Source organism: Camarhynchus parvulus, chromosome 2 (genome assembly GCF_901933205.1).
Source record: "Camarhynchus parvulus chromosome 2, STF_HiC, whole genome shotgun sequence".
NCBI classification, from domain to species: domain Eukaryota; kingdom Metazoa; phylum Chordata; class Aves; order Passeriformes; family Thraupidae; genus Camarhynchus; species Camarhynchus parvulus.
In genome coordinates, this window is record NC_044572.1 from 16,888,923 (window position 1) to 16,910,812 (window position 21,890).

Here is a 21,890-nt window from a genome sequence, read left to right on the forward strand (position 1 = left end):
GTTTGCAAGTGATGTATTTGGTATGCTTTTCCAGTAGCAAAGGGAAATAGTAAAGGAATGAGCCTGAATTAAAAAACAAAACAAAACAAAACCAAACCAAAAAAACCCAAAAAAACCAACAAAAGAGATTCCCAAGAAGTTTCAAACAGTTTTTGTAGGGAAAAAAACCCTGAAACCAATCAACCAACCAACAAAACAATACTGTTTCTCCTCTTTCCTCTATAAGTGATAGCAAAGGGACTGTGTGAGAGCATTGCAAAGATACTCTGAAGATGTTTTACATGTGTGTGAGCCCGTGGACGGAAGGAAGCTGAAGCTAATGAATCAATAAATAGAATTTTCTGTAATTCTTCTGCTCATAGCTATTGTATCTGTGCCGGCCGACTTCCCAAAGCGGCGTCGCAGTTAGTGCTGAGCTGGACACATACTTGGTGTCGCTTTCCCGCGGCAGCATGTGGAAGAGATTAGATAAGCGAGGTGGCTCCTGCTGCGGGGAGTTATTCACGCCTCGGAGCGCTTGAAAGGTATGCTGATCCTCACACCTCGGTGTGAGCGCAGCCAGAAACAGCCCGGGGAAGCTGCTTTATCAGACAGCAAACACACACGGGCATAGCCCCATGGCTGCTCTGCTCAAAATCGGTCCTTCGCTTCGGTTCTGCTGCGGCCCTCGGTAGCTTCCGAGAAAGCGGTTATCTTCGATGGAGGCTCCTGATGATCGAAGTGGGAACCAAGAAATCCAAACTACCAATAACTTTTTCAGCCGCGTGAAATTTTCTTTACTGAAAACTGCGTCGCGCGTGTACTTCACTCCTGTTGGGTTTGAGGTTTTGGTTGTTTGGCTTTTGGGGTTCCCCCCCCCCCTTTTTTTTTTTTCCTGAGGCTCAGTAAAACCGCTCGAAACAAAAGCCAGCCTTTAAAGACATGTATACATCCTAGTCTGGGTGCCACGGGATAACACAGCCGAGAACGCCGGCGGGAAAGCCGGAGCCGGCGGGAGGCGCGGGGCAGCACCCGCCTCCGTCCCAACGCCGCCCCGGGCAGCGGCAGGGGCTGGAGCAGCGAAGGAGTTAAAGGGAGGCGCTTGGGAAATCTGATGCTAACGAAGCTCCAGGAATGTTGCACATTTCCATTCCCCTCCAGCTTTCGGAGGAGGTTGGTCCCCGCTGCGGGCAGCCGCTCCGAGGAGCCCGGCCCCGAGGCCGCACTTGCTTCGGGCGCCGCCCCGCACCTTCCCGCAGGTTACGCCGGGAGACTCCGGGGAGGGACGGGACGGGGGTGAAAAGTTTTTTCTGGATTTGGGATGCTGTGACGGTGCCTGCACAACTGATGGAGAGAGCGGTGTGGGGGGCGGGGTTCCGCGGCGCTGCGCACCCCGGGCTAGGGCGGAGGGCGAGGGGCATCTGCCCTGACCCGCCGCGGCCTCTTCTCTTGCAGGCGCGGCCAGAGATGCCGGGGAGACGGCTGTGGTGGGCGCGCTGCTGGCTCGGCGTCTGCCTCTCGCTGCTGGGCGCGGGGGGCGGCTCGGCCGAGCCCTGCCAAGGACCCCCGTGCCAGGGCGGCTCCGCGCCCCCGCCGCCCTGCCGCGGACCCCGCTGCGGCGGCCGGGCCGGGCGCCCGGCGCGCTCCTTCCTGCACGGCGCCGCGCCTCTGCGGCCGTCGCAGGGCAAAGTAGCGCCCGCCGCCCCGCTGCCCGCCTGCCCCGGCGGGGACTGCGCCGCCAACGCCACCCACCGCGACTGCCAGGGCCTGGAGTGCCGCCTGCTGCCGCCCCGCCTGCGCCCGCGGCCCCGCGGCCCGACCTGCGCCGCGGCCGCCGAGGGCTGCCCCGAGCCCGCCCTGCTGCGCGCCGCCGACAGAGCCGCCCAGTTCGCGGGGGACGACTTTGCCCACGCCGCTCCCGAGCGAGGCGGCGGCGCCCCGGGCGTGCAGCTCACCTGCGACGTCAAGCCAGGTGCGGGGCGGCATGAGGGACCCGCGGGCGGGAGGGCACACGCTACACCCCACACCCCACGCCCCATCACCACCCTGCCCTGGCACGAAGGGTTCCTGCAGCCCGCGGAGGCTCGGTGTGGTCACGGAGAGCCGCAGGGTGCTGGGTCTCCTCGGGCCGGGCAGGTGTCTGCTGGGCCAAGAGGCTTCAGCACCTCTGAGAGCCCGGCTGCAGGGGCACCTGAGCGACTGTGCCACACCTCCTTGTTTTGGGAGAATCAGGAAGAAATCCGGCGCAGGTCTTCACACCATGTGAGGGAGTTGCTGCCGTGGCTCCTCTCTCTGCTCCCCTTCATCTCCCCTCCTTAAACACTTGCACCTAGGAGACCTAGAGCCGAGTAAACGTGGCAGAATCTTTTTTAGTGCAGTTTTTAAGTTTAAGTCTCTCTCTTCGCAGTCTGGTACTTCTGGTATTCTTAATTTATAGCACTGTCGTAAAAAGCTTCCATGGGGTGCATTCCATACCCAGGCTGGTGCCATTGGTAAGAAGCCTGCTCTTGGTGCCAAACTGTCTCGCTGTAATAGCCAGGGGAAAAAATGGTAAAGTGTCTCTTGCAGTGCATTGTTCAGAAAACTTGCCTGTCCATTGGCAAGCAGAGCTCTGGTGAATTTGATATGCCTGGAGGAAGCCAGGTATGTCTGTGGTTATACTCATGGGTCAGCAGAAGGTGTCTCAGGGATTTGTGGTTTTACTGACATGAAGAGCACCAACAGGTCTTTAATAATCACAAAGTAGTTTAGATTCTGGTTTAATGCCTTGTCTGAAAGATAGCAAATATATTAGGAAGGGTGGTTTATTTCCCATTGATGTTAAAAACTAATGAAAAGCGTGAAGAAGGTAATTTAAGCTTTGTCAGATTTGTGTGGCAAATGAGTGCCATGGCTGCTTCAGACACCAGAGCACATGCTAAGCCTACAAGTTACCATGGTCTATCTAGTGAAGTGACATCTCCTCCAAAGGAGGCTTCTGCACTTGGTGATTCCAGCCCCAGGACTGACATTTAAGCTCCCCTGGGCATAATGCAGTGACACTGTCTACCCTCATCTTGCCTGAAACTGTTCCCAGATGTCTTGGAGAACCTCTGTATGCTCAGTGACCAAAGGTGGACAGAAAACAAGTCAGTATGGTTAGCCTCCCTTTTCTCTGCTTCTGTGCATACTCTTCTTTGTACCATCACCATAAATGCCATGCCTCTGTTTTTCCAAAGAACCCAGGATATTTACATTTTCTTTGTCCATACCAGAGTCCATCTCTGTGTTATATGAGCCTCAGCAGATAGCAGGAGCATTCTGCTTGTACAGAAAAGAGTAATACTTTTGGATGGCGCTGAAAACAGATATGTTTATCTCTGTTCAAGTCTTACAAAGAGCATCCAGCTCAGCATAACCTCTTTCTCCAAACATCATCTTATTCTTGGTTTGTCTCTGGTCAGTCTGCGCTGCCCAGTCTCCAGTACCATCAGCAGTTACAGCTAACATGGTGAGTTACATCCACCTCTCATCTCCAGGGCCTTAGGACTGGGTGCTTTGTCCCTTCTGATGTGGGTCAGAGGAATTAAAGCTAAAGGGTCAGAGGGTGAGGATGTTTGGAGACTCAGAGTTCGCTCTTTCAATTTTATGCTCTTTGCCTGATGCTGGGTGAAGTCTTGGAGGAAGAGAAGTGTGATTAGAAGTTGCCCTTAACAAAATCCTTGAATGCATCAAGGGTGACTTATGGGCAGTGGTGATCATGGATTGTGCATTCATCTTCCTGTGGCAGACAGAAGTGTCCTATATATTGGAGAGAAAGCAGTGTACAACTCTGCCCACTAAACCATGTAATCTCATGGAAGGCACAGTCGACACAGAACACACAGCAAGCAAACCTCTGATAGCACACAAGGTTCTATGTGAGATTTTAGATGAGGACAACTGCACCCTCAGAAATTCTTCTCTTGTCCTGCTATTGCCTTGTGCCCACTGCTGCAGTTGGTGTGAAGGAGTCTTGCTGTAGACATGCTTTTGTCCAGACTGGACAGAGGACATACATACATGTTTTGCCCATTCCAAAGACAGGACCCAGTCCAGATCTTCATAAGGCAGCTTTCTCTCCTAGGAGTGGAAGAACAGCATACTGAATTCATCAACATCTATCAGAAATTCCATGTATTTGGCATCAGGAACAAAAAATAAGGCATGCTGACTGTCTTTGGTTTTCCTTCAAGTGAGTATGTAGGCAAGCATCCAGTGTTCTGCTCTGCTTGTGACCTCTAACATTCTCTGTGTTTCCCTGAGACCTTCTTTTGAATGTAGGTCAGTGGGTTTCCTACAGTGGGGCAGAGGAATAACCATTGGCAGATGCAGTCAAATCTTGCAAATGAGCATGGTTTGTATAGCAATTCCAGCATTTCTTGTCTACTTAAACAAACAGAACAAATAATGTGATAATCAGATCTCTAATCGGGAGAAATGCATTGACAATTGTCTGGGGAGAGCTGCAACTCAAACAGGTGGAATGTTCATGACAAGGGGAAATGGCTTTCAATTTACAAGAGAGTAGGTGTAGATAAGATATTAGGAAGCAATTCTTTACTGTGAGGGTGGTGAGGCACTGAACAGGTTGTCCAGAGAGTTCATGGATGCCTCAGTCCTGGAAGTGTTCAGGGCCAGGTTGGATGGTGCTCTGAGCAAGCTGGTCTAGTGCAGGGTGTCCCTGCTTGTGGCAGGGCACTGGAACTGGATGAGCTCTAAGTGCATGTTCATTGGAAGAATAACTCTTCCAACACAAGCCATTATTCAGTGATTCAAGAGACAGGTCAGTGACTGTTCCTGTCTTTCTGTGTTTTTAGGGGAACATTTCTGTCAAGGTACCATTTCAGTACATCACTAATACCAGCTGAATGGGATGTTCCTTTGCTGTTGACCTCTCCTCAGATAGCAGGGGAGCTGGAATATACTGCCTAGGTGACCCACAGGCCATTTTTCTCCCTGCATTAATTCACTATGCACAGGTGGAGAGCGGGTGACCCACCCCAGTCTGTCTGCCAGCTTTGTGACAGTGCCTGAGTAGATTTGTAGTGATTCTTTAGTAACTAAAATATCCCTGCTCTAGTTAACCTGCTGGAAAAAAACTGTGTTTTGGTGAACCAAGTAGTCTGTTCAGCCTGTTAAAAAGCCCCATTCATATGAGGTGCAGTGTACTCAGATGCTTGCTGAGGCCATGCCTGATGCCAGCCCTCCAAGGCACAGGCCAGTACCAGGGACTCAAGCTGATTCCCAGTGTGGTGTCCATGTCTGCAGGCTCATGTGCATGAGGCAGGTGCTTGTCACAGCCAGCACAGCCTGTCTGCAGGATTACACAGGCCTGCTATCTGGAAGACTGAAGACTGAATCACCTCTTATTTTGGCCAGGTGAAGATGCTGGAGTGCAGGCTTGTAGTCCCATTTCACATCAGATGAGCCCATTGTCCCTGCTATTTCTCAGCAGCATCTTACTTCAGATGAAAGACTGGCATCCCAAAAGAAGGAATGCACAGAAACTGGGTTTTGTTTTCTTATCCTGGTCTTTGTTTTCTCAAATCCAGTATACTGCAAACTAACCTAATATATAAGTTAATGCTGATAAATAGAAATTAATGTGTGTCTTATGCTGTGAGTAAAACTAACCAAACAGCAAAATATTTTGGGAACTGTAAACAATAACTGGATATGGTCTTTGTTCAGTGTGTCATCCTTCATCTTCTGTGCTTGTAAGAACAAAAATCAGTGCTGCTTAAGAACAGATGAGTGATTATACGGATTGAAGATTCTCTCTGGCAGTGTCCAGCAGCAGATCTGTAGAAAGTACAACACAATATTTTCATAGATAATTTTCCCAGCTCCAACAGTTTGTTGCTTAGATTTCCTGAATCTGATCAATGTCTATCTTTAAACCCCAAATTGATTTTATTTTTGAAGTTTTAGTGTGTATGGAACTGCTGCCTTCATTTAATGTCCTTTAATTCTTGTATTGGAAGAAAGATAGAAGAGTCTTTCTGCACTTACTGGCTCTAGGATACCTATAATATAGCACAGTTGTTTGGTTTCTTTTTTTCTTTTTCCTGATCCTGAAAAGTCTTACCTACTTTCTCATATTGCAGCAGTATCATATGTTAGATTTTCCTTGCTGCCCTTTTTGTGAACTTGTGAGTTCTTTTATACTCCTTCTTGAGGTGGGGAACCAGGACTGCATTGTGTTTTCAGATGCTCTATATATTAATGTAATGTCATAATGATATATTATGTTCTGTTTTATGTTCTTCTTCTAATTGGTCCCAGCATTTTATTTGCCTTTCTGAACTCTGTTGGGCACTGAACTGATGATTACATGGCTCTCTAGCTCAACATCTATATCTAGATATATTACTTCAAGACCATTTTCAAGGAGTAAAAATCTACAAGTATGACATTTGATCTAAAAAAACTTGGATTATTTTTTCAGTGAGAACCCCAATTCACCTTTATCTCCTCTGAACTTCTTTTTTGTCATTTTGTTGCTGCTGCTCAGTATCACAGACTCCTTTTGCAGGTCTTTGCAATTGACCCTTACTTTTAATACCCTTAATAGCTTAATATTCACAGCAAGTTTTATCATTTCATTTTATCACTTCTAGAGTGAAAATTGGCCATTTACTCTTTACTGTGTTTGAACATGTACATAAGAATGATAAATCTGTTATGTGGTGATTAATTTATACCCTGAAGCAGGGGCAAATGATGATTTCATGAGCTGCTTATGAAATGGAAAACCTTGTGGTTCCATGAAGGGGCTACAAGGTTAGTAAAGGAAGCTGACCTTATAATGATGACTTGAATTTAGTGAGGCTTTTCATTAATTTGCTAAAATTTGAATGCCTTTGAAGAGATAATACAACAAGCTTGGACAATAATAGATCATTTGTATTTCAGGAGAAAATGAAGTTCCATCTGAAGATGCCCTAATACTACAACTGCACCTTGCAAAAGGGCACGAGAAATTCACAGAAATGCTAAAAAGCCAACAGCAGATCATTGTTGATTTGCAGCAAAAACTTGCTGAACAGCAGCACGTGTTGGTTAGCCAGCAACAGGAGATTCTTGAACAGCAAAGAAAAATGTATGAGCAAATGGATCTGATCAAAGTCCAGTATGGCATGCTTTTTGATACAGTGAAACAAATGTCATTTCAGAGTTTGCAAGAAGATATTCAAAATTATTTTGAAAGTCATCTTCATGGGCTTCAGAACCAGGTCAGAAATCATCTCCAGAAGTCATACTCTGTGCACAAAGTAGAAGTGGATGCAAAAGTGATTAATGTTGGGGAGGCTTTGCTGGACTGTGGCCTTTGTGAAAGTGACGAATTTTGCAATTTCCAAAAGACTCCTTCACAATGTGAAAAGTGCACGTTGTGTCCTGCTGGTTTTTTCCAAATGGCCGAGTGTTCTGCAAACTCTGATCGGATTTGCCAGGTGAAACATAATTCTGTGTCTTTCAATTACTGCTTATGAAGCATTGTGTTGGACATATTGGGATAACATTCTGGGAATTACTTGGAGAGCTAGAGAAATTCACTTTGAATCATGTGTTTTACTGAATGGGTCTATGCCAGAAGTTTTTTTTTTGTGTATTTCTCTTTAGCATTTAGTGTTCTAAATGAGGCACTGGTTTGTGCCTGTTGGGTGTGACACTTTCCCAAACCTGACAGCTGGCAGGACTTTGATTCTTTTCTTTGTGGTAGGGAAAGATACCCTAAAACATTTAGACTTAGGTATGCTAAATTTGTTTATTTAATTCCATTACAGTCTGCAGGAGCTTCTAGACATCTCTGAAAAGCACAGGAAAGCTTTATTAAGCATAAGTCAGACATTTGTTTTAAAGTTTGGAAACAGAAGTTGTCAGTTAAAATAAATGTAAGAGCTAGTTCCTTCTTAAACATAACATACAAATACAGAACTTGGATACTTGTTAAATACATTTTATTATAAAATACATTTTATTATACAACACAAAACAAGCGTGCAAGCAAAATAAGATGGTTCTTTGCTTGCTTTCTGTCATTTAGAAGTCCTAAGATAAATGGGCAACTTGATATTTAAAGCAGTATCTTGTTTGCTAAGTGTTGCCCCCAGTTCTTAGCTTAGCATGAGCCTGACCAGCTGGACCAGATACTGAGAGCCTGAATGTGTCTGTCCAGTTCCCTCTCTGCTAGCCTCAATTTTCTTTAATGCTTTAAAGCATTTAAAGGCAAATGTCAGCTGTTTTTCTTTCCCATCTGTCTTCTGTAGGGTGAAAGGAGGACTTGTTGATAGGGAATATTACTTTCTAATTTACTTTTCATGTGTGTTTTAGTTAGGAGCTTCCTCCCAGACAAAATGTCCTTAAAAGCCTTTCCTAGGACTGTCTCAAGTGTTGCATTGTCCTTAAGATCAATTGATTGATGCCCCACTCTTGGGGATGTGCATCATAACAAGAGTTACATGTGCAACCCCTCTGTTCACCTCGTCCGCACACTGTTTGCTTTCTGTGGCATCACACAGTGGTTCTGGATACCTGGTTAAAATAGGTAATAAATCTAAATCAAAATTGTCCTGCTCTAACATGCTTATGGGATCAACCTGTTCTCCATCCCTACATACACCTTTTATGGACAGATGGATGTCACAGAGGCTGAAATGCCTGTTGCAAATTTAAGTTGTCATGTTAAACTGTTTCAGTATGATTCTTGTGATTTACAGGACAGAGATGAGTGCATTGAATCTCCAAGCATTTGTGGTGAGAGGATAAAATGCCTCAATACTCCAGGTAAGTTACATTCTCTGATAATTAAAGAATGAGGATAATTAGATCTTCAGGAACAGGCCAAAGAAATAGATAAGGACTCAGGCTTGTATGTCAGTGAGTAGTGACATGCACAGCTTGCTGGAATCAAAGGAGTTAAAAAATACTAATCTGTAATTTGATAGCGGTTCTTGTGGACAGTGGGGTATTTAGGACATTAATATCCTTTGCAAGCATTGGATGGTCTCTTCTGCCTTATTTTCCTTGGGGTTTATATGCTTTGTTTTTAATTTTCTCTTATGACCTTCCTTCTTGTTTATGCTGATGCGAATAGGGCCCAAATCAAAGATATTATTCCTATTTGGAGAAAAATAGTTGTCATTTTCCTTCTGGTGCACTGGGGTAGATACCTGATTTGATCTAATGAAGACTCTTATAAGACCTCCCTCCATTAATCTTTTTCTCCTTAGCAATAATATTGTCAAATACTGAGTAAAGATCAACAGTTTTTATTATTTGGGGACACTTTAGGGGAGTTTTTCAGACATTTAAGAACAAATCTGTCTGGTGTTTTGCACTGCAGGCTTCATTATTTCATTACATTCTCATGGCAGTCAGACACAAAAGAGCAAAATTAATAGACATACTGAGCAAATTTTAGCCAGGTACTAATTTGGTCTTTATACTGGTCTAATTTTTGGTCATCCAGAAAACCTTGAAAGGAACTCTGGTCAAATAGAGCATTTTCACCAGTTGTGACCTGTACCTGACGTCTCTCAGTCAAATAACCCAGGAAGGGCTTTGTTAGATGCTATGTTTCTCTTCCTCTAGGCTTTTAGACTTGTAAGAAGGTGTGGCCTCTTTGAGGGGCAAGGGCTGTTTTCAGCTGATTGTGAGTTATTTTGTGCCTTTTTTACCCAGTCACTGGTGGAGAAAAATGTGGAAGCCTAGGAAAGGATTCCTTTGTCCTTACTTCCTGTGGACAGGAGCTGTGTTGGTTTGGATGGTGTTACTACAAACTCTGCAGTAAACTGGAAATGACTTGAGGAAGAGAGCCCTTAGCCTTGTGTAGTAAATGCTGCTCACAAGGTACCATCAGTCTTAAAAAAGAAGAGGGAAGACATTTTTGGAGAGTGTTGGAGGTGGACAGTTGGAGGCAAGACAGTTTAGAGCACAAAATTTGAGTCAGAGCATTGGAAAGGTGTAAGGCTTTGTCTCGTCTTTAATGAGACATTGGGTTTGCTCCCATTTGTGTTTTGTTGGATGGAAGCCCACAAGGCCTCAGCCCTAGGAAAGGAGAGCCACCAATGTGGTAGCAATTTGGTGTTGCTCTAGTCTGTGGCTTGGGAGAGGGAAGGCTGTAATGAATTTATTCAGTGGGTTCTGTGGAGGGGAACCAGACCAAAAAAGGGTCTGTACAACTGCAGGAGGAACGTAAGTGAGGGCAGAACACTGCCAAGAAACAGATGGGTAGTGATGGTGTGTCAGACCACAGAAAGGCAGTAGCAATGTATTTGGAAGGAAAGGAATCTTCCCTCTCTTCCTCGTCTCCCAGTTTTAATGGTGGTGTGTAGATATGTGAAAGCAAGTTATTACCCATCACCTGCACAAGAATTAGTGTCCTGTCAACGTTGTTTCCATCTGTCATGGAAGAGAGAATGTTCCTGTTATTTTTTGTAAGAGGTGACTTTCAGCCTGTCCGTTCGTGGTAGCTCATGATCTTACACAAGTGTGATTAACGTGGCAAAAGAAAGGCTGAAACAGAATGTCTGTTTTGGGTGAAGGAGGGAAGAAGGGGATGTGATGTGACATAGGGATGGGATGTGACATACGAGTTCCAGATGTTGAATGTGGTTTCTCAAGCTGCACGCAAAGGTTGTTGCATCTGTAGCAACTCTTGTTCAATGTGCAGTGTGAGGGGAGACAGAGCAAATAACAGTAAAGAATCATGTAACTAGGAGCCTCTCTTTCTTCACTCTTCCACTTTCCTCTACATCATACCTTCTTCCGCTGCTGCTTTTTTCACTTCTATGTGGGATGAGAATTGTTGATTTATTTGATTAAAGGCTAGTCCTTAAGTCATTGGTCATTCGATAACAGGGGTATGTAATCAGTGAAAATAGAGTTTGGTGCACCATTTCCTTCTTAGACAGCCGTGGGAGAGTAGTCAGATTGTTTATCCAAAAAATAGAATCAGCCAAAGGCACTCTCCCTGGAATGCCATGCAAAATAAAGAGGACTTACTGTAGAGCTCACTGTGGGATGCAGGGGAAAGAGGAATGAAAACCTTGAGAGATAGTCCTGATTTGTAATGAACCATATTGATATGTGATGATCCAAATTTGACACAGAGTGTTTAAAAAGAGAAGGAGTCCCATGCTTAATCTGCCCAAATGTAACCTTTGCATCAGGCAGTTGTGAGTAGTAGCAGCACAAAAATACACGCATAGCTTACTGTAACTGCCTTGCAATTACCTGGCCTCTGTGAATGGCAGGGGCTGGGGAATGTGCTGCAGAAAGACTCAATTTCACAAAGCCAGGTTGAGCGCAGCTGGACTGCTCACTGTGAAACCAGGTGCAGCAGTGCTCAGAGGAAGGAGCCAGGAAGAGGTGGCAGAGGTTGTAAAATGATAAAGAGCAGTAGGAAGCAGTCCCAGCATGCTGCTGTGCTGGTTTCTGATGTTTGGCTGTCATTTGTTGCTGGACCTCTTCTTGGCAAAGGGTAGGGTGCTGCTCTTGCAGCTGTGGCCACAGCAAGGAGCAGTCTGGGTGCTGCTTTGAAGTCACCTATTTGAAGTAAACCCAGGGGGAACACCTGCTACAGTTCTACCTAATAAAAGACTAGGCAGTAAATTAGTGCATATAGCCATCACAAGTATTTGTGAAACATGATACTGGTAAACACTCAAATATACACTAAAATATTTGTGAGAAACAAGTAGCATAAAAAGTGTTCCTAGGCACTACTGAAGATTTTCGGTGCCATGTGAACCAGCTGTATGTGTGTACTTAGTTAATCCAGAATTTCTCAGTGATGGTGGAGCTACTGATATGAGAAGCAGAAGTGGTTAAGAAATGTCATGTGAATAAATACATCATGGTTAAAACTGATTTCAAAGGGAAAGATTGTCTGGGACTTTTTTCTATACTCCCTCTATAATGTTTTTAGTGTAAAAAAATGTAGTCTTATTTATTTGGCTTTTGTTTCTCATAAGAAAACAAAACACTTCCAGAGAGGAACAAAGTGTTAAGTTTCTCTTGACTTTTTTCAAATGGAAAAAATCTTAATGTTCTGTAGTGAACTCTTGATAAAACAGTACCTGATCTTAGAAGGAATATTCTCACATCATAAATTGTACAGTCCTATATATTTGTGTTAGTGGAGAATCATCACTTAAGTGAATGAATCATCACTTAAGTGAAATAGACAAAGTGATATGAGGGTGAATATATGAAGCCTGTATAAATTAACACAGTGTCTGGTGTTCCTCTGCTGAATAATGCAGTATCAGAAGTGAATTCTAGCCAACATCCTGACCTCCCCTGTGGGCCAGGTTCATGTGTACTTGAAGTTTGCAGCAAGTGTGGTGAGCTTTTCTGTCTACATCAGCAGTTAGCATAGCCAGCCCCACCCTGGCCTATCAGGGGAGAATCCATTGTTGGGATCCATGCAAATACTGGTAGTCCCAGTCTTAGAGCAAATCCCAGCCAAGGTACAAGAAGTTTCCACCTAAAGAATAATGCAAGTGTATGACATAGGATCCAGATACTAAAGGATATTTAAGATCTATTAGAAAGATGATTATTGAGTTTTGATCACGGTGGTAAAAAAGCATAAATGACTGCATTAGCAATTAAGTTTTGAGGCACAAGCTGCAGGTGGTTATTTAGGATGCCTCAGATCTTGTGTGTTGATTCAGATCCTGAAATCTCCATGTACGAAGGTTTTGGGTTCTTGTTGCTCCAGGTGGAAGCACTGGCAGCTGGTGGTGCTCTTGGAAAATTGCCACAGAAAATTACAGGCTGCTTTTAAAACCTGGTTTTTTGGTGTGCATTCTTTGATCCACTGAGGTCATGGCATACCATTTAACAGCATGACATTGCTTTATGTCAAACAAAGTAATTTCAAGCAGCACATGTATATTCTCCTCACTGTTTGCAGCAATGCTTTGCTTTAGCTTGATCACAACCACTGATGTGCTGTGTCTTAAGGCAGTAGTTTTCCACTTTTTAAATGCATGGACTACTGCATAATGATTTTAAGCCTGCTGTTTACAGTTTTGGTTTTCCTATTTGTCCCTGTACAGGATTTTAAAAAACTGTATGTGGAGTGAATACCAGGGGTCCTTGTCCCTTGTGTTGCAAAGCGCTGCTTTAGCAATCACAGCAACGACATGCTACCCTGTAGCATGGCTGGGCAGGCAGCACACATTTCTCCCTGTGTAGGGGAGCTCTGCATTAGTTGAAAGGAGCTGCTCGGTGTACCAGTCACTGTGCCTTTTACATCAGAGAAGGAAGAGACTGGAGTTTGGAGCAATATCATTATATCTGATACATTACAGATTTTGGTTAGAATTGGCCCTATGTAGCTTCTTTTTCACTCCAAACCATTGTGCTTGGCTTGAACAAGGTGAGTTATGTGTAATATTTCCTCTGTAATCAATCAAGATTCCTTTAATAGCATAAAGTGATCTAACATCATAACTATCTTCTGTTTTCTTATTTCTGATCAGATATATATCAAAGATACTTGATATGTGAAGCTGTAGAGTTCTTATTTTTAGTATTTTAAAGGTATGACAATAAAAATAGTCCATTTCCTGTAAACAGGTGGTTTCCGATGCCTTGGAATTGCTGAGAAGGATGCAGCTTTGGGAATGTGTGGAGAGGAATATTTCTTTAATAAGGAAATGCAGGAGTGCCAAGCATGTTTAAAGTGTGAAGATGGAATGGTGGCTGTGCCTTGTTCCACTGTCAGTGACACGATTTGCTCAGCAGCCAGTGAAAACAAGCTCTCAGAGTCTTGGGCTGCAAACATCGTTCTGCCCTCTGCAAAGTCTGGCGTCTCTCAGGTCTACTCTGGCTTGAACTTGAAGATAAAAGGAAAGCTCCCCTGTGATATCCTGTCCACTGAAGAGAGCAGCCTGGTATTCAGGCAACATGGTCTGTTGTGGACTGACCTAAATTTTGCAGTAAAGCACAACTGCAGGAACTTCTTGCAGCTTTCCTTAAAGCTTAATGGCAGCGAGGAAGACCATGAACTGAGTGGTGTTCGGATTGAGCAGCCAGAGGGAAAATATTTCCAGAGCACGAGTTTAAGTAGTGCTGCTGAAGTGGAGCCCAGCCAAACTCTTTCTGTGTATTTGAGGAGCCCTAATCAATTCTGCAATCAAAGCAAAGACTTAAATATTTATGATCTTAATACCCCACTCAGTTTGTTTTGGTTGTCCCATGACACAGGTGCTGTGGCACTCAGTGCACAGATGTCAACAGCCATGCATTACCAAACCAACTATCGACCTACCTTTAAAATAATTTCTGTTTCTGACCCTTATATGCTAAGTTTATCTCATGATGGTAGAGCTATAAAGTTCACTGAAACTGGTGTTGTCAAATTTGTGTTTCATCAAGCATTGTATTCCATGGGTCATACATGTGTCCGAGAGGGCTTCTCCCTAATTTCTTACATCAATAGGAATGGTACCAACAGAGAATTAATGAATGTATATAAATCTGGGGTAAATTACAGGGACACATCAATATCTGCTTCTGGGGCCACAAAGGTTGATGCTGGAGATCTGGTTAGCTTTGAGATACTTTCTCCTGCACAGTGTAATGTTCGGTATTTTGGAGATAGTTCTGGAATCAGTATGTTCAGCCTCATCTGGATCCCTTCAGCAGTTTCTAGTGCCATATCAGCTACAGTTTCTGTTACAGGTCTCCCTACTGGAGCAGTGAGAAACAAACTACTGGATTTCACCCAGGTCTCATCCAATGAGAAACAGATACAGCTGGTTTCTTCTGGACAGCTTGCTCAGAAGTATTTTATTTTTACTGAAAAGGGAGTTGCCAGCATTGCATTTAACTTAAAGCTAATCCATTCGTGCAATGTGCTCAAAGTGACTCTCAATCAGCTGACCATGGATCACATGCAACCCACAGCAGTTGCTCAGCAGATTGGAGGTCAGATGCCAGAGGGAAGCATATGGACCAGTGTGTCCCTCCGTGCATCTTTTGAAGTACATAATGGAACACTGGTATCAGTTTCTCTTGACTGTGTGCGTGGAAGGATCAACCAGATCACTCATGAACATGGAACCAGCATATCTATTTTATGGATTTCATCTTAATTTCTGCCCAGTGAAGTTAGCATGGAATTGGGGTTTCAATTGTATTTGGATTCTGCTTTGATTCTATACATATTTGACACTATACTGTGTTGACTTGAGCAGGTCATCCCACAAAATGCTCTCAATTTTAGGAATATTTAAATATAATCATAACTGAATTATCACTATTTAAAGAAAACAAGAGCTTTCAAGTGAAGATTTTAATTCTGTTACCATCTTCAGGCAGGGGAATGTGGAATTCAGATCAAATTCCCTTATTTTAATTTAAAAAAATGTTTATTTCTGGACCACAAAAAATTGCAGCTGAGGGTAAATAGCATTTAGTACTGTAACTGAAAGCAGCACAGCCAAATAATTGAAACTTGCTTTAATTTTTTTCATGCAACAGGCTAATAAAAAGACTAAATGTACTTTCGGGCTAATTTGTCTACATCTTACAAAATGTTTTGCTTTCCATAAATTGAGAGAACATGCCTCAAATAGGTGATAATGTGGCAGCACTAGAGTATACATTCTTAATATTGTGGAAAGGGACTGGGTCAAAAATAGGATATTATTTTTACAACAAAAACAGTGGAACTAATGACTGCTCTAATTTCATTTGGAAGTAATCTGCATTTAAGGAATTTAGGAAGGCTTTTCTCTGTTTTTAGTTTTGCCAGTGAAAAGTTGCAGAATGAGAAGGAAGGAAGTCTCTTCTTACAAGGAAGAGTACATAGGCAAAAAGAAACAAGTATATTAAAAGAATCTCTTGAGAATTGGACTTCTGAAAATTAAGCAAATTTTTATTCCGTTACTTTTAAGCAGCAAAATATTTTTCTGATTTAAAACCCCCATTATTCACAAATCTGTTTATTTTGTCAGACAGGTACTTACATTTAAAAGGCTTTTTATTTTTGTCCAATCAATCAGTTAATTCAACAAAATGGTGTATTCATTGATGCTAATTTTTATCTTCTTCCAACTCTTCCATCAAACTAGTTCTTTCTTTTTCTAAACTATATAGACTGTTTTATCCCATTTTCTTCTTTCTCCTCTACAAATGCTTTTCCACTCTCCTTTCTCATTTCTTTTGTTAAGAGTAAAGGACAAGCCTTGTCACATCTCTTTCCAGCTTTCAGCATTCCTACAACAGGATACATGTTTGTGTCACAGATGTAACTACAGGAGGGGGATGTTACCAATGCACTTGCAGGCTGCCTTAAATTAACCCTACTGAAAAGAAATATTATGCACTATATTACTTTAATGTGTCTGCCTGAGTATGTATAGCTAAGATATATGTACATTGCTGTGTTTTAATCTGTTTTGGGGTTTGTTACACTGTTTTTGCTGTATAATGGCCTCCTATAATTTTCTGTAATAGAATGAACCCAAGTGCAAGACTTCTGTCTGGTCATTGGTTTAACTTGTGACATTATAACTGTGTCCTTAACATCTGAAGTTATCTTTCCATCATTGTTTTTTTCTTCAAGAATATGCTCAAGGGTTCAGGCTTTTGACAAACTGCTTTCCTGCTCCAAATAGAGAACAGTAGTTGTTCTTGCTTTCAGCTGCAAAATCCAAGCAGCCTGTCAGAGGACCCCTCCCTGGGCTTTGTGTTGCAGCCAGTGTAAGTACACAAACCAGTAATCCTGGTGTCCCCAAAGTCTGTCAGTGACAGAGATCTCAGTGCCTGTGTGTAGCCAGCATCTCATTCGTTCTTGCAAGGTCATAAGGAAGGATGGATTAAAACTGCTATTGAAGGTGTTCAACATTTGCACAATACAGTTATCATTACAGAGGTCATTTGTAGTGGTAGAGAAGGACTTCTGGAATGAAGAGCACCTGTATCTGTGTGCAGAAGAGCTATGTTACCTGGGAGCAGAGCAGTTTTTCTGGGAACTTCACTCTTGGAGCCTACTAAGACTGAACAAAGATGAAGTGGCAGAGGAGTAAAAGTTCTTCTGACATTCTGCTTTCTGTACAAGGGTGCATGTGATGTAGGAGAAGCTCTGCAGAGAGCACACCTGGGTATTTTTATGGTAAGAGTTGAGGGAGAGACAATGTTAGAGAAAGGTAGAAATTATAGGCTTACGTTTTTGTTTTAGAAAAAGTTAAGGAAGCCACTTCCTCACAAACAGAGCCCCTTATCCTTTGCTGGTTTGTGCTCTGCAGTTTTGTTGAAGGTTGTCACTCACCAGAATGACAGCTTAAGACTCATTCTAGATTTAAACCTGTGTAGCAGAGATCAGAATCTGGTGTTTGAAATAATCTGGTACATCTTCAGCAAAGTGCAGATGTTACTTGAATATAGTAAACATTTGTCTATATGTGGCATATAGCAAATCTAATGGCATGGTTTGTCTGAGTATGCTTTATTTGAGTGGGATTGTGAGATTAGTGCAGTTAAACAGGGAAGAAAATGATGCTACAATCCTGTATTATGCATGCTGGTGGTATTTGTGTTTAAATGCACTGTTATTAAAGGATACAGAAGGTACAAGGAAGGTACAAGTGAACATTATTACAACTGAGAGAAGTTCCAGAGAATAAATTCTTCAATATAATAAAACTTCTTCAATATAGTAAAAGGGTTCTGTGGAGAGTGCCCATAATTTCTCTTAAATTCAGAGTAAGTTTTTAGATGCACAGTGGCAGAAACACAGTTTGTATCCATCTGGTCGTGATAATGCATCTAATAATGTTTTACTTATGTCATCTGAGATAAGGCACTCAGAGAGTGGAGATATGTATTATCTAATTATCTAATATGTATTATTAATTGCAGTTTGCAGCAAGATTAGCTTTATTTCAAGAAAGAGGAGGCTGATCATTGAGCCTCTTTTGAATCTCTCCCTTTCAAAAAAAGAAAAACCTGGATCTGTCATTGAGGGCACTCAGACCTTGGTTATAACAACAGGAATTTGAGTGAGTATGTTGGAATCAGTATAGAATTATGATAGCCTAATTAATGGCATAGTATATAGCCTTTGCATCTATGAAAATTATATATATTGCCTCATACCATGCAACATTAAGTGGTGCACTACGTCCTGAATAAGATAGAGTTCAAGAGGAATCGATGCACAATGAATGCTAATCTTATGGCACTTACCCCATTTGCTGTAATAAATTGCATGTTTTGTTGACAGGTATCTTATAAATTATATTTACAAATTTAGAACTTTTTTTCCCCATATTTTTTTCTATTAATAGTACAATATAATACTATGAAGTACAGAATTCATTAAAAAGCTTTTATTTTGCATGTTTTGAGACTACATTCATGAATATGGTTAAAGTAGCTGGAGACAGGCTCTTCAGTCTTTTCTGTCAGAGAATGTTTCCAAAGGAAGGATTCACAAAGTAACAGAGTAAGTATGAGGATGGTAGATTCTACCTGTACAGAATTAGTTTAAGTTAAAACATTCAGGAAAGCAGGTGGTTATTTCACTGTGTTATGAAGATAATGGACAACTTCTTGTTATAGAAAACTTGACCATTACAGGAGGAAAATAATTTAGGTTGTATAGTGCTGCTTATACAAAAGAAAAAAAGATTTGGCTTACAAAACCTGCATAGATTTGTATTGGGAAACATTTTGGAAGTTCAAAGGTTTTACCTGAATATATTTATTACCTATGCAAATTTTTTATGCTTTCTGTCAAGTCAAAACTGGGCAGAATATGTGAAGTCTATTTTAATGTTGTGGATATTCCTCTGTTCTGTGGTCTCTGCAGATTGCAGTACACTGTGAGAACTGTACTATTTTCTAGTGGTGCTTTTAAAAAATTTTTCTACTTTGAAATATTACCTTGTTTTAAAAATACTGTTTAGATACTTTCCTTTGTTAATATTACATTGTAATATGTTTTAAGAGAACTTCACTGAGATAAATAAAATTATAAAACTTCACTGATATTCTTGTTCTATTCTAAGGGAGACTAATGGTGCCTCTTGTGTTTTTTACTACTGACTCTCCTGGGGTCAGCATTTCACAGATGTGGTCTGAGTTAGTCACCTGTGCCTGCTGAAGTGGCACTAAACAGGAACAGTAACAGTGGACATTTCTAGAGATCTGCTTGCCTTCTGTTCCCATGGTTGAAACAGCAAGAAAGATGAAAATTGTCATAAGAGCAGTGCAGTTTATCCTGGTCATGGCTAGTGCTCCACTAACACAGAAAAGAAACAAATTTGTCCTGCCTTGGTGCTTCATAGGCTCTCTGTTATATTTCAAAGCTTTTATGGTGTTGGGGGTGGGTCCAGATCAGACTGTTGCAGTAGCACAGCTGTGCTTCTGTCAGGGCCTGGCCAAGTTAAACTCATGTGTTCTCAGTAGAAACTTTACAAGTGTTTTCGATTGTACATCTGTTTCTTCTTTCTGGGGATGCTGTTGTTTATTGGATGTGAACGGAAAGAGAGGTGCTGTCAAAAAGGGATTGCAGACATCATTAACATACTCTAAATTACCCAAAGATAACATTCAGAGGAAGGAGAAAAGAAGTATTTGTGAAATACTTTTGTTGAAAGTAGGACCATCTTCCTCCAGGCTGGATCAAAACTTCCTCTTTTCTTCTGGCCTTCAGCAGCTGACACTGTTTAAGCCCTTTCCCTAACAGCCCAAACCATCTTGATGTTTGTCTGCTCCCCACGATGGCTGTCTCAGGGTCACCTTACATTTCTCTTCAGGGGCCTGATGTTCCCTTGTACCACATCCACATGTGCAGGTCTAAAAGCACACTGTGCCACTGAGCCTGGTGCCCTTCCTCTGCTAGGAGGGTTTGCCTCCTCTGAAGATATTTACTGTGCTAGTGGCAGTGCCTTATTTCTGCTGCCTGGCAGAAATAAGTAGTGAGTGAGCCCCAGAATAGCTGAGTTGCCCATCTGCTGGGCCTCAGCATCTCCCTGTCTGTACCTGTCTTTCACTGTCTGATTCTGGTTGTATGAAAGCCAAATAACTGTAAAAGAGGGATCCAAGAAACTCGTTTGCATTAAATAATAAAATTGTTATTGCTAAACCAGAGTTTCTTGTCCAGCTGCAGTTTGCACAGATTTCCTCAGCCCTTCTCAGAGCTCTGCAGGCACATCGTGACCTGCAGGATTGCATCTTCTCTTCACAGGCTCTTCAAGGGGAAACGAGCTGCTCTCCAGACATTCTAGTGCAATCCAGTTAAATGGCATCTCTTGAAAATAGCCTTAAAAGGCTGGATGTGATTCCCTTGCTAGAAGGATATTAATGCCTGGCTTTAGCAGAACCTTGAAGTAAAAACCTGTCATGGTTATATACATACATGCCTACATAGATGTATGTATATATTTATATAATCATCTTGGTCTCAGTTAAATAGTATTTTCTCTAAAAGAAGAACTGTGGAAAAGCATTTTTGAAAGTTCCTGCATCTTCTTATAAAATCAATGTCTTCAACTTTGCCCTTTGACATTTTTTCACTGGAAACATAGAAGAATGAAAGGGAAATTAAAAGAGAAGATTGGGGGAATGGAGATAGAAGGGGAGAAAAGTGGAAGAATGAAAAAGCAATCTCCATTGTTTAGGTAATTCCATGTATAGGAATTTAAACTAGTTTTTGTCAGAACTTCTTGGGCTTTCAGTATTTAAACATTTGTGGAACTGAAAATTCTATCACATTTGGCTTCTTTTCTGTCTCTTTGAAGCATTTCCCACCCATCAACTTTTGTAAACTAAAGTGGTATTAGAGTATCCTGAATATGTTAAAGTACTTTACTCAGCTGGAACATTAAGTTGGGTAATTTGGTTAATTAAATACCAGTTTATATTGGGAAATCTGGATATATTTGTGGGTTTTGGCATGCAAACCTCAGTTTTCATCATTACCTCTTGACTATGTTTATATTGGGAACTGCTTCTCATTAGATAAATGAGCCTTCTCTGAGCTCCATGTTTTCATCACTTGACTGCTAATGGTACCTTTAATTCTCCTTTGGGTGTTTTTCTATTATAGCAAATAATCTAGACATGTACTAAAGTGTCTTCAGGAGCTCTGTGCATGTGGAATGTTGTCAGAATGTCCTGGTCACAGTTGGTGTTTCCTGACTTGCTTCATTGTTTGAAATCACAAGTTATATTCAGTTCAGAAGTCCATATGATAAATATGGGCTTTCAAAGCAACTTTGGCCTGGTGAGTGATTTAGACTGGTAATCACATCTGAGTTGCATGATTGCAGCCTTCTCTTGCAGAGTATAAAAAAACATCTGAGAATACTCACAGATTGAATGCAGGTGTCTTGAGTAAAGAGCCAGAGGAGCTTTACATTAAACTCAAATAAAAAACTCTACTCAGGAGGTGAAAAAATAAAAATACTTAGTATATACTGTAAAATACACTGTTTGTTGAAGGAGAAGTACATTTGTTGGTTTTATTAGGAGAGGAGAATGAAAATGTGTGCTTTATACCAAGTAGAGAAGACAAATTGCTTAAGATGCCTTTATGCCTGAAAATGCTCTATATTTCATTTCTTCTTGAACAAGTACCTAGATTTCTTTAAACCTTTGCTTCATACTAGTGCCACATCAGTAACTTTAATACAGGCTTGATTTGTGCTAAAACCTTTGAGGATATTTTTTCCCCCCAAGTGCCAGACAAGTGTAATATGTTTCAAACAGCACTGAGCAGTCCTTGAAAAATAGTGTCCAATACTGCAAGTCTCCCAACAGGTGCAAGCTCTGTGATGCTGTCTGAGGCAGCAGTTTTTATCCTCACCTGTTTCAGTCTCCTGAAGCCCTTGTCCCAGGGTGGTCAAGCTTCCCCCCACCTT

The 21,890-nt window shown here is 42.0% G+C and overlaps 1 protein-coding gene across 1 annotated transcript; it reads left to right on the plus strand.

The window, feature by feature from the left end:
* The first annotated feature begins 1,794 nt into the window (after positions 1-1,794).
* Positions 1,795-19,003, plus strand: LOC115901152. Its single transcript, XM_030943538.1, has 4 exons — positions 1,795-1,951; positions 6,916-7,454; positions 8,721-8,787; positions 13,594-19,003. The coding sequence occupies exons 2-4, from the start codon at positions 6,993-6,995 to the stop codon at positions 15,111-15,113; spliced, it is 2,049 nt and encodes a 682-aa protein (XP_030799398.1). The 5' UTR covers positions 1,795-1,951; positions 6,916-6,992; the 3' UTR covers positions 15,114-19,003.
* The last annotated feature ends 2,887 nt before the right edge of the window (positions 19,004-21,890 follow it).

Coding starts and splice junctions, on each gene's coding strand:
- LOC115901152 (XM_030943538.1), top strand. CDS start 6,993: ATGCTAAAAAGCCAACAGCAGATCATTGTTGATTTGCAGCAAAAACTT. Junction 7,455..8,720: donor ACTCTGATCGGATTTGCCAG/GTGAAACATAAT, acceptor TGTGATTTACAG/GACAGAGATGAGTGCATTGA. Junction 8,788..13,593: donor AAAATGCCTCAATACTCCAG/GTAAGTTACATT, acceptor TCCTGTAAACAG/GTGGTTTCCGATGCCTTGGA.